A 13,119-nucleotide genomic window follows, 5' to 3' on the forward strand; every position below is an offset into this window, starting at 1 on the left:
GAGAGAGAGAGAGACCCCTTTGGGAGGGTCCCCTTGGGGGGAAGCAAAGGGAGATTGGTTGTGCTTTTCTGTTGATTGTATATATTTGTAAATGTTGTGAATTTTGTATATTTGTACACATTCATTGCATTTCATTGTAGATTTTAGACTCTGCTTGTAAATACAGCTTTTCATTTGCTTCCAGACTGAGCTAGCCTGATTATTGTTGGTGGGGGGGGGGAATTTCAGCTCACACCAACACAGTGATGCTTTGTAAATCTTGCTAGATATTCATCCCTGTGATATACTGGGACAGTCTTTGGAGAATGATTTGCAGCACTGCAGTATTTGATTATTTTTTTTGTAGCTACTCTACTGGAAGTGGAGTATTTCATAATGTCCTGCAATGCTAATGTGATAGAGGTTGAGTTAGCAGCTTAAAAATAGGGATTAAGAAACAGCTAATGTTAGCTGAAGGGGTAGCTGACTGTAGCAGGACTGGATACTTCGTGTTCTTAGTGTTTTCAGTCTGGCCTGCCATTGCACTTTTCTGTGGAGTCTCAGAAGAAAGGTGTAATTTGTCATATTTGGGGAATCTGTGTGATTGGCTGTTATCTTAGATGTGTTTTTTTCACCTTTTAGGTGAATTTCATTGTGAGTGATTCTGGGGCTCATGTCTTGAATTCTTGGACTCAAGAAGATCAGAACTTGCAGGAGGTATGCTTTGGAACTTTCTTTTGTTATGTAAGCCTAGAATAACTGCAGGATAAATAGCATCTAGTTACTGCTTTCAGAATGAAATAACATTGGTTAATTAACATTAGTGGGTCTGGTCTGAAATGATTGGTTAACAGCACTTGAAGTAGCCTGTGAGGCTGAACTATTCTGTAGGCAGCTTTGCACAGTTTAAAAAGAATCAAGTAGCTCAGAGTATAGTGTTATATATTAAAATGTTATTAAGAAATTTCCTATGTATAAATACTTAGAAGAAATTACCTATGTATTTCTTGTATAATTCAGTGGTACTTCTTGAATTTTAGATTTGGGGGTTTTCTACATTTGTGTGATAAACTGAAATCAACACTCTAGGAAAACAAAATTGTAAATACTTTTTTTGTTCTGTACTGAAAGGGCTTGTCCCCTGAAAAATTTATTTTGAGGAAGAACTGAATTTCCAGATTCTCAGGAAATAAAAACAGGTGGCAATTGATAATGTTAGCATCTTTCAGGTATTTGGTACAACTTGTTGTTGCAGCCAGATATTTTTCTGTAGTAAGTGAGAATATTACCTTCTCAGGATTTAGTAACAATTAAATGAATTGCGAAGGACAGCTTAATGACAAATGTTTCCCAGAGAGCTGGCAATGTATAATGGTCTTTAATAGCTCAATTTGGTTTTCTCCCAACACTTTGAATTTGCATGTAAAATAAGTTGCAATGATGAACTTTTCCCGATCTGGTCATTTCAACTAATGGCTGGAAAGTAACTTTCAGTAACAATTCTGTTTTCCAACCAGTTAATGGCAGCATTAGCAGCTGTTGGGCCACCTAATCCTCGGGCAGATCCAGAGTGCTGCAGCATACTTCATGGTCTGGTGGCAGCAGTCGAAGCGCTCTGCAAAATAACAGAATACCAGCACGAGGCTCGAACCATGCTCATGGAGAATGCAGAACGTGTTGGAAACAGGGGAAGAATCATCTGTATTACTAATGCGAAAAGGTATGTATGATCACGTGCTTCTACCATGCAAAAAAAGTTATTACATTCATTTTTGTGGTTGACTTGAGTTAGAACCCTAAGTAGCTAGCTTTTTTGTTTCTTCCTAGAGCCTTTCTTGCCTTAAGTGTCATTTTTGAGGTCTGTTACAGTAGCAAACAAAATTTCCCAGTGGAAATAGCAACATGCCACTAAATGCTCTCCTATGAACAGGAGGATTGATTGTCCTCCATGAAAATAATGTAAATGTTTTTCTAGTGACAGCCATGTTCGAATGCTGGAGGATTGTGTTCAGGAAACCATTCATGAGCATAACAAGCTTGCAGCTAATTCAGATCAGTGAGTATACTTTTTGCAAACTTCGTTCCTCTCGTTCTGTGTGCTGACTCTGTCCTCTATTAAATGCAGATGGGAATTTTGTCACTTAAAGCTTACTCTAATAGACAATTGGAATGCCTGTGTGAAGCCATAGAATGGTCTGGGTTGGAAGGGACCTCTGATGGTCATCCAGTCCAACCTTCTCTGCAGCCAGCCAGGGACATCCTCAACTAGGTCAAGCTGCCCAGAGCCCTCTTGAGCCTCACCTTGAGTATCTCCAGGGATGGGGCCTCAACCACCTCCCCAGGCAACCTGTTCCAGAGTTCCACCACCCTCATAGTAAAGAACCTGTTCCTAACATCTGATCTAAATCTGCTCTTCTCTAATTTGAAGCCATTGCCCCTTGTCCTATTGATGCAGGCTTCTTGTAGCCTCCTTCAGGTACTGGAAGGTCACTATTATGTCTCCCTGGAGCTGCCTCTTTTCCAGGCAGAACAGCCCCAACTCCCTCAGCCTGTCTTTGTAGCAGAGCTGCTCCAACCCCCTGATGACTTTTGTGGCCCTCCTCTGCACCCACTTCAGGCCCATGTTTTTCCTATATTGAGGGCTTCAGACCTGGATGCAGTACTACAGGTGAGGCATCACCAGAGCAAAGTGGCAGAATCACCTCTTTGGATCTGCTGGCAATGCATCTTTTGATGCAGCCCAGGATGTGATTTGCCTTCTGTGCTGCAAGCTCAGTGTCTGCTCATGTCCAGCTTCCACCTTATCCATCAACACCCCTAAGTCCTTTTCCTCAGGGCTGTTCTCTGTCACCTCATCCCCCAGTCTGTATTGATAGTGAGGATTGTTCTGGCCCAGGTGCAGAACCCTGGACTTGCTCTTGTTGAATCTCAGGAGGTTCACCTGGGCCACTTCTCCAGCCTGTACAGGTCCCTCTGAATGCCATCCTGTCCCTCTGGCGTATCGACATCACCACTCAGTTTGGTGTCACCTGCCCACTGCTGATGGTGCACTCAACCCCACTGTCTATATCCTTTCTTTTTCTTTGACTGAAATAGCCAACTTCTTTAAGTAGTTTTTAATTTCTAAATTACTATGTTGTCTGACACTTCCCTTCAGGAAAAGGAACCTCTTGAAACGCATGTGAGAATTTTTTTCCACCCTGTTTTGTCTAATTAGTGAAGTGTTTGGGTCAGGGGCTGTGAATTGGCTTGTTAAGTGTGGAGTAGGCCAATATCTTCCTCTTGGTTGCTCCTTAGGCACTTAAATAGCAGAGGCAGTGTTTTTCTGCTGCGGTTTCAGCTTCTTGTATATATAAAGGATACTGACCCAGGGCATCTGGTTCTAAGTCCACTGTAAATACACAAAAGCAGTCTCCTTTTTGTAGGTAGAGACATGGAACAAGGTTCTGATCTGGAGATGTCTGGCTGTGTCAGGAGACAAGCACGTGATTTGGGTGGTAGTTCTTATGTTTGCTGGAATCCCCTTTTTAGTACCTGTGCAGAAACTTGGAGACAGATCTTCTGTGTCAGTTTTCAATTGAAGCTCAACAAATGGAGGTTCTAATCCACTGATCTGTCCAAAAAGAAACAGTGCTGTAACATCTGAAGAGCTAGAAATTTATACTTCTTACTCTCATAAAACTTTGTTGGAAGTATGTACATTTCAAAATGTAACCTGGTTTCTACAGAATGCTTTCAGGAGCAGAATGCTTTAACACATTTTGATTTTGTGTTCTGGAAATCGGGTGAATCTTGAGAGAAATTATTTAACTTCCGGAAAATGTCTGCCACACCATAGGCTAATTAGAATGGTTTTGTTTTTAAGTCTAATGCAGATTCAAAAATGTGAATTGGTCTTAATCCACACTTACCCAGTTGGTGAAGAGAGCCTTGTTTCAGATCGTCCTAAAAAAGAGGTAAGGAGCTTAAAATAAAATTAATCAGAGGGTTAGGAGCCATGTCAGACTCAAAATAGTGCAAATTAAGTTTTGAGCCTCTGTCTGCTGAGGTGTAGGGGAAAGTACAGATAGTTCTTTGAAAAGACAGCCTGCATATTGCTGTCAGGAATGTATGCTGTGCACGTGTATGCTGCCTCCTCCTTTTGTTTCTTTACTCAGATTTCTTGCATTAATTCATGATTCATTTTTTTGTGAAGTAAGCTGTTAATGCCATAGAATGATGGTCTTGTGTGTGGTTTTGAGGCTGAAGTGCACATTTAGGACCCTAGTGGGAAACCGTTAACTTGGTGTGTCAAATATGCTAGCTGAGGAATCTTTCTGCTCTTCGACCATAAACTGCTAGCTAGCACAAGCCTTGTTTTGCCAGATATGTTACTGAATGATGTGGACTTGGTTGAGCAGTGTTCTGTGTTACCCAGACTAACAAGTTAGCAGTGTTGGTTGAATGGTTTTCTTATGAAAACAAAGACTGTCTGAATTATGTTCAAGTATTGTATTATTGTTAGCAAGCTGAATGCCTTTTTAATGAAAAGCATTAATAAACATCTGCTTCCAAGTGAACGGGTGATATATTGTAGGAATATACAATTTGGTTGCAGTTCATTAAATGTTTGAAGTACCCCACCATTACAAAAATGTGAAAGGATGCGTCTGAGACATTAGTCTGACTTCTCAGCTGAGTAGTGAAGGTGTATGTGCTCTATGGACTTGTGTAGAGATGCATTTAAAACCAGGTATATACAAAACTGTGTAATTTATTCTGCTCTTCTCAGTATCTTAGTGTCTTCTCTAAGAAAGCAAAATACAAAGTCATACTCTTAACATGAAAAGCATCTAGTTCAGCATATTATTTCATAAATAAAAGGACTGATACCTACCTTCCTGAGATTCTTTTCTACAAGACTCTGTTGTAGTTGTGCTTAAATAAAATGCAAACAAGAAAAAATTGACTGCTACTTTCCTCTGTAAGGCAGTTGTCTTGATATTTTTTTTCCCCTGAAGCCTAAAACCAATATCCTTGCTGAAGTTCCCCCCCCACCAACAATAACCAGGCTAGCTCAGTCTGGAAGCAAATGAAGGCTGTATTTACAAGCAGAGTCTAAAATCTACAATGAAATGCAATGAATATGTACAAATATACAAAATTCACAACATTCACAAATATATACAATCAACAGAAAAGCACAACCGATCTCCCTTTGCTTCCCCCCAAGGGGACCCTCCCAAAGGGGCTTCTCTCTCTCCCAGGAGCTTCCCCCCTGGACAGAGAAGCAGAGTGAGTTAAGCAGAAAGTTGTTAACTTAGCTGCCAAGGTCAGTACGTGTTATCTTCAGCCAGAAGAGAAGAAGAAACAGCAGCCAGACAGCCCAGCAACTGCCCCCACTGCAGAACGCAGAATGTGCAGAGTGCCTACTTTGTTTTGGGTAATAGTTCTTAAACATTTCTATCTATCCAATGGAAGTGTTTAGAACAATCGTTATTTTGCTTTCTTACACCCAATAGTGACTTATTTACACTCTTTCACTTTCTCTGTTCTGAACTTTGCAAGGAAAAATTAAAAAGACAGTTTCAAACCATCGCAGTCCACCCCTTCTAAACAATTCCATTGGCTGCTACTACCATTTATCTAATCTAAAATAATATCTACAACAATAGGTGAATAAAGATCGTAGTCCATTCCGGCTATCTCAGATGTAGATGATTCAGAAGAGTCAAATCACAGGAAAAACAGCAAACAGTTTGTTTCCTCACAGATGGACGAAGGAAGGAATAGGGACTCTCAGGTGACTCAGGGCTCTCAGGGTTCGTGCACCGTAGATCTTATGGACTCTCCTCTTGGGCGCAATGCTGTATCTGCACAACACTCTGAATTTAACCTCTCTCAGCCAAAGTTAGATTTCTTTGTGGAATACACTGAATTTCACCATTTTCTTGCATCACCCAATAGGTGTGACCAGGACCTTCAGCAGAAACCACCCCTCGGACAGGTTTGGCCTCTCCTGAAGGAGAAAATACCCAAACAGTTTTGCCTAACAGATTCTTTTCTCTGATAACAGGAACTCTATCACCTTCTTCCTTTCGCAACAAATCTGATTGGGCAGGTCCAGCTCGATTCACTGAACCTCTACTATTCACTAACCAGGTTGCTTGTGCTAAATGTTTCTCCCAGTTTTTCAAAAATCCACCCCCCATGGCTTTGAGAGTGGTTTTCAGCAAACCGTTGTAGCGTTCAATCTTCCCTGCAGCTGGTGCATGGTAGGGAATGTGGAATATCCACTCGATGCCGTGCTCTTTGGCCCAGTTTTTTACAGATTGTTCTTGAAATGAGTTCCGTTGTCCGACTCAATCCTCTCTGGAGTTCCGTGTCTCCACAGGATTTGTCTTTCCAGACCAAGAATGGTGTTACGTGCAGTTGCATGAGGAACTGGATAAGTTTCCAGCCATCCAGTGCTCGCCTCTACCATAGTCAGCACATACTGCTTACCAGATGGAGAACGAGGTAGAGTGATGTAGTCAATCTGCCAGGCTTCACCATATTTGTACTGGGACCATCGGTCACCGTACCACAAGGGCTTGATCCGCTTTGCCTGCTTAATAGCAGCACAAATGTCACAGTCATGGATGACTTGTGTGATAGAATCCATGGAAATGTCAATGGATCTGTCACGAGCCCATCGGTAGGTTGCATCTCTGCCTTGATGTCCTGACGAGTCATGGGCCCACCGAGCTAAGAACAGCTCACCTCGGTGTTTCCAGTCAAGATCAGGATCAGAGTTTGTGTCCACCTGGGAAACTCTTGCAGCTAGATCTGCCTGATGGTTGTGGTGGTGTTCCTCAGTAGCTTTGCTCTTAGGAATGTGAGCATCGATGTGTCTCACTTTCACTGGGATTCTCTCAATGCGAGCAGCAATGTCTTGCCACAGATCTGCAGCCCAGATTGGCTTTCCTTTCCTCTGCCAGCCATTCTTCTTCCAGTCTTTCAGCCAACCCCACAAGGCATTGGCTACCATCCACGAGTTGGTATAGAGATAAAGCTTTGGCCATCTCTCACGTTCAGCTACGTTAAGAGCTAGCTGGACAGCTTTTACCTCTGCAAATTGACTGGATTCTCCTTCTCCATCTCTCACTTCTGCAACTCTGCGCATTGGACTCCACACTGCAGATTTCCACCTTCGCTTGTTCCCAACAAGACGACAGGAATCGTCTGTGAACAAAGCATATCTCTTTTCATCATCAGACAGATCACTGTAAGGAGGAGCTTCCTCAGCACGAGTTACTCTCTCCTCTGGAGGTTTTGCACAGCTTGTGCCTTCTGGCCAATTTGTGATCACCTCCACCAAACCAGGCCTTTTGAGATTTCCCATTCAAGCTCGCTGTGTTATCAGAGCCATCCACTCAGACCAGGTAGCATCTGTTGCATGATGTGGTGAAGAACCTTTGCCTTTGAACATCCAATTCAGAACTGGCAATCTAGGAGCTAGAAGAAGTTGTGACTCAGTTCCGATCACTTCAGAAGCAGCTTTCACTCCTTCATAAGCAGCTAAAATCTCTTTCTCTGTTGGAGTGTAGTTTGCCTCTGAGCCTCTGTAGCCACGACCCCAGAAACCAAGAGGACGTCCTCGTGTTTCACCTGGAGCTCTTTGCCATAAGCACCAGGTTGGACCATTGTCACTCGCGGCCGTGTACAGAATGTTCTTAATGTCTGGACCAGTTCGGACAGATCCCAGACCCATCGCTTGGACTACCTCTCGCTTGATCTGGTCAAAGGCTGCTTGTTGCTCAGGACCCCATTGGAAACTGTTTCTCTTTCGAGTCACATCATAGAGAGGTTTCACAATCTGACTGTATCCAGGAATGTGCAGTCTCCAAAATCCCACTATGCCTAAGAAACGCAGAGTTTCTTTCTTGTTGATGGGATTTGCCATGGTGGAGACTCTGTTTATCACATCCATTGGGATGTGACGGCGACCATCTTGCCACCACACTCCCAGAAACTGGATTTCTCTGGCAGGTCCTTTTACCTTGTCTCGCTTAATAGCGAAACCAGCTTGCAAGAGAATGTCAAGGATTTTGTTACCTTTCTCGAAGACTTCTTCAGCAGTCTCACCCCAGATGATGATGTCATCGATGAACTGAATGTGTTCTGGAGCTCCACCTTTCTCCAAAGCATCATGGATCACTGCATGGCAGACGGTTGAACTGTGAATCCACCCCTGGGGCAAACAATTGAATGTGTACTGAATGCCTCTCCAGGTGAAAGCAAACTGAGGCCTGCATTCCTCTGCTATGGGAATAGAGAAGAAAGCATTAGCAATGTCTATGGTAGCATACCATTTGGCCTGCTTGGATTCCAGCTCATATTGGAGTTCCATCATGTCTGGTACAGCTGCACTCATGGGTTACTTCATTCAAGGCACGGAAATCAACTGTCAGACGCCACTCTCCATTCTGCGTTCGCACAGGCCAGATTGGACTGTTGAAAGGTGAATGAGTTTTGCTGATGACCTTCTGACTCTCCAACTGACGAATCAAGTTTTGAATGGGCACCAAAGAGTCACGGTTGGTTCTGTATTGTCTGTGATGCACAGTTTGAGAAGCAACCGGCAGCTTTACATCCTCTATCTCATGTTGTCCCACAACTGCAGATTCATCTGAAAGCTCAGGTCTAATGGACAACTTCAATTTTCCTCCATCAATTTCTACAGTTGCTATTCCAAAAGCCCATTTGTAACCCTTAGGGTCTTTAAAACTCCCTTCTCTCAGAAAGTCAATTCCCAAAATACAAGGTGCATTAGGACCTGTTACAATAGTATGTTTCTTCCACTGCTTCCCGGTTAAGCTTATGTCAACCTCTCTATCTTAAACAACTCTTGAGATCCACCAGTGACTCCCTGAATAGTTATAGATTCTCCCCCTTGATAATTTGATGGTATTATGGTGCACTGAGCTCCTGTGTCAACCAAGACCCTGTACTTCTGAAATTTTGAAGTGCCAGGCCACTGGATGTACACATCCCAATAGATTCTGTTATCTCCATTATCCCTTACCTCCCCCTGGCGGAAGGCAGGGCACCCCTAATGGTGGGGATTACCTCCACATGTACAGCTGGCACAACGTCCAGCACCAGAATTAGGATCACTGTTGGAGCTATCAGAGTTGTTCTGGGAAACTGAGGAAGTGACAGCTACCGTCCTGGTATTGCTGCCTCGGGATCTGCCCCTCTGCAGCTCCTGTAACCTCTTGAAAAGATCAGAAGTTGGCTGACCATCCCATCTGTTCATGTTCTCACCAAACTGATCACGCAGAGTTACCCAGATACTGCCACGTGATTGCTTCTGCTCTCTGTTTTGGTTTGACCTATTCTGGAATGGCCTTCTTGGAGCACATCTGTTCCTAACAGCTGAAACTTGTATCCATCTGGAGGAAGAGGAACCAGAATCATCCCCCTTCATCAAGTTGGATATGGAGGTTTTAAGTTCCTCCTTCAGCTCTTTCATGCAATTCTTTATTTCTCCAGACAGAGTTTCAATGGCTGAAACCAAAGAAGTACGTGCAAGACTATCCTCCAACTGCCTCATTTGGTCAGTGAAATGGCCAACAGTGGGAGGCACTCCACCATAATTTCTTGCCACAATCCTGCTTGCCAGAATAGTAGCATAATTTGGAGGAGCAAGCTTAATGAGCTTTTTGGCAAGGCCTGTTCCAACAGGAATTTCATCATGATTCAGAGTCTTATGATCTCCATACATTACTTCCCTCACAGCAAATTCTCTCAGACGCTTGATTCCCTTAGCTATTGTGGTTCAAGGCTTAGGGTTCCATGGTAAATCATCTCTGCTGGGGTACCTCAGCAAGACTGCCAGTAGGAGGCGTGCCCACAGAGAAACTTTACCAATGCACTTGCCTAGGTGCCTGTCTATGCCTGTATCCTTTGAGAGCATCCCCAACTGAGAGGCTGACTTGTCGCCTACCACCAATGCTGGGGCTCCCATATCAAAACACCTGGCTAGCCAAGACAGGACTGGCTCATTATCTCCTCTGATGTAATCCTTCCTCACATGTCTAATTTCCTGTCTGGGTGCATTAGCTGACTGTATGTCATCCTCATCATCATCATCATCCTGAGGTTGCTGTCCCCATAATCCTGTTGTAATCCTCCGTTGAATTTCCTTGAGTTCAGAGGCTCTGCCAGCAGTTGCTAATCTACCAGGGTCTACATCCTGACCTACATCTCCATCATCCATGTGGGGTCTCAAGAGGTCTACCAGAGTTTTAAGGCTAACCCTCTCTTCCTCACCAGAAGGATCTTTCTTAACAGAAGGACCCTGAGTAGAAGGACCCTCATCTCCATCTGCACCATCTCCTGCAGCATCTGCATCTCCTCCTGCAGCTCCTTTACGCTTTCTGGTTACAGTGGCCACCAAATTTACTGGATTGGTTTTCACATTCACAGCAGAGTTGGAAGAGCAAGTAGCCTTATGTCTTTCTTGACACAGTTCTATCAGTAGCCATATGATTATTCCAAGAAGCAACAAAATTAAGATTAAGGCTAGCACAAGATATCTAGGGTACCACTGGTTCCAAAGACCCTCTGTAGTTGTAAGAGGAGTAACAAACTCAAATGTGTCTGCTAGCAGATCCATAGTTGAGTTACCATAGCTTCTTAGCCCAATAAGACCACAACAGAATTCACCAACATTCAGTAACTTGTTCTTAACCCAAAGAAATTACTTATATGCCACATATCTCACAATCTTGTCTATCATGCAAGAAATGGCCCATCTGTAGACAATCATACTGATAATAGACAAAATAGAATGACTCAGAATCCAAAACAGCTTCATTTTGCTTCCTAATCTGAGCAGAAATAAATCACAAGCAATCGAACCCCTCGTTGGGTGCCAAAAAATAAAAAGTGTGTCAGTGTGAGCTGAAATTCCCCCCCCCACCAACAATAACCAGGCTAGCTCAGTCTGGAAGCAAATGAAGGCTGTATTTACAAGCAGAGTCTAAAATCTACGATGAAATGCAATGAATATGTACAAATATACAAAATTCACAACACTTACAAATACATACAATCAATAGAAAAGCACAACCGATCTCCCTTTGCTTCCCCCCAAGGGGACCCTCCCAAAGGGGCCTCTCTCTCTCCCAGGAGCTTCACCCCTGGACAGAGAAGCAGAGTTAGTTAAGCAGAAAGTTAACTTAGCTGCCAAGGTCAGTACGTGTTATCTTCAGCCAGAAGAGAAGAAGAAACAGCAGCCAGACAGCCCAGCAGCTGCCCCCACTGCAGAACGCAGAATGCCTACTTTGTTTTGGGTAATAGTTCTTAAACATTTCTATCTATCCAATGGAAGTGTTTAGAACAATCGTTATTTTGCTTTCTTACACCCAATAGTGACTTATTTACATTCTTTCACTTTCTCTGTTCTGAACTTTGCAAGGAAAAATTAAAAAGACAGTTTCAAACCATCACATTGCTGACTAAGGAAAAATCAAATGTATCTTATGGCTTGTATTTGTTTCACCTGTGTAGGTATGGCGCATGTGCAGGTTAGGTATACACAAATTACTGTGTTTCTGTTACTCAGGTAGAGAGGGGGAAAAGAAAGGCTCAGATCTGCCACTAAGAGTATTTCTTTCCCATATTGTCATATTAACATTTGGCTTGAATTGTTTTTAGCACACTTCTAATTTTTTGACAAACTGTAGCAACTGTGAGTACAATAATTGGCCAAATACCTAAATGAGAATTCTTCCTTAATTTACCATGGTGTGGGTAGTTGGTTTTTTCCTTCCTACTCAAATTTAGTAATGCTTCTTTTGGAGTCTCAGGTGAATAAGCATTTGTACTACAGCCCAACTGATCAATCCTATGTGCTCTATCAATTTGTTTTAGCTTTCACCTGTTTTAACCAGTGAAGTGCACAGTGTCCGTGCAGGTCGGCATCTGGCTACAAAACTCAATGTTTTAGTACAACAGCACTTTGATCTGGCCTCAACCACAATAACTAACATTCCTATGAAGGTAATATTGTGTCAATAGCTTTGCATTAACTAGCTGCATCACTTCTAAATTTGTTTGAAAACTTTTAGTATTTTAATTAAACTTTTGCATTGCTTTTCTCTCCATATCATTTTCTGGTTTTTTTTGTTTTTTGTTTTTTTTTATTAGCCCACATTCAATGTCTGTGAGCAGGTTAGTAAAAATTAAGGGGGGAGAAAGTAAAGGATCACAGAACAAAATGTTGTATTGCTGAATCTCGATTTTTGACATAGCAATACAAGTGTTACTTTAGGTCTGGCTGCATTATTTGATATAAATATGATATTATTTACCTGAGATTAGTCTGTGATTCTTTTGTCCTTTTCTAGTTGTGCTTAGGTATTCTTGACCCTTGTGCATTACAGTGGCATAGTGAGTCTCTTTTTCCTCTGTTTCATTATCATGCCCACCCAACATAAAGGTGTTTGTAACTAATAGCTGATTTTTGACTAAAGATTTTCCATTACTATTTCCAGTTTTTGAAGATCCATAAACCAGAGATGGGGGTAGGGGATATATCTAATTTGAAGATATTAACTTAAACATATTCTGTTCAAAGTTGTGTTGGTCCCTATTTTTAATTTTTTGTTCATTTCTACTGGAAGGAAAGTCAGTGCATTAAGAATTTCAGGTATTAAGTTCACAGTAATTTTCAGATCAGGCAGCAAGAGACAATTGTTCACAACCAAAGCATCAGTATTCAAACAAAGAGCAGGGGCAGATAAGCTTTCCTGATTCTAAAAATTCATTGGTCTATTAGTATCAGTTATTAGTTGCATATTTTAAAACTAGTAATATTGTATGAATTTTTGACATTAAAATACGGAGATTTTCATAGCTTTAATGGAAGTCAGACATGGGTCATGGCACAAATGTGACTTAAGTTTGCAAATACCTTGTCTGTAACTTTCTGACCTGTGTGCTGCTGGTATGCTTCTCCCTTCTGCCTTTCTCCTTGTAGTAATAGACTCTGTTGGGTTATCATGGGTTTCGGTTTTGTTTTTTAATTTGGAATAAATTACCCAAGTTACTGATTTTTTGCTAGTCTTCTGTAGCTGTTTAAAGATGCAGTGTCTTCTTTATAAGCATCCC

General features: G+C 42.2%; 1 protein-coding gene across 1 annotated transcript in view; it reads left to right on the forward strand.

Annotated features, from left to right (window-relative positions):
* INTS13 (integrator complex subunit 13) overlaps positions 1 to 13,119 on the forward strand; it is a 31,305-nt gene that overhangs the window by 3,349 nt on the left and 14,837 nt on the right. Inside the window, exons 3-7 of the mRNA XM_054386530.1 lie at positions 622 to 696; positions 1,497 to 1,699; positions 1,955 to 2,035; positions 3,845 to 3,935; positions 11,881 to 12,009. Of these exons, the coding sequence (XP_054242505.1) occupies positions 622 to 696; positions 1,497 to 1,699; positions 1,955 to 2,035; positions 3,845 to 3,935; positions 11,881 to 12,009 (579 nt within the window). The remainder of the gene's footprint in view (positions 1 to 621; positions 697 to 1,496; positions 1,700 to 1,954; positions 2,036 to 3,844; positions 3,936 to 11,880; positions 12,010 to 13,119) is intronic.

Source organism: Indicator indicator, chromosome 14 (genome assembly GCF_027791375.1).
Source record: "Indicator indicator isolate 239-I01 chromosome 14, UM_Iind_1.1, whole genome shotgun sequence".
NCBI lineage: Eukaryota > Metazoa > Chordata > Aves > Piciformes > Indicatoridae > Indicator > Indicator indicator.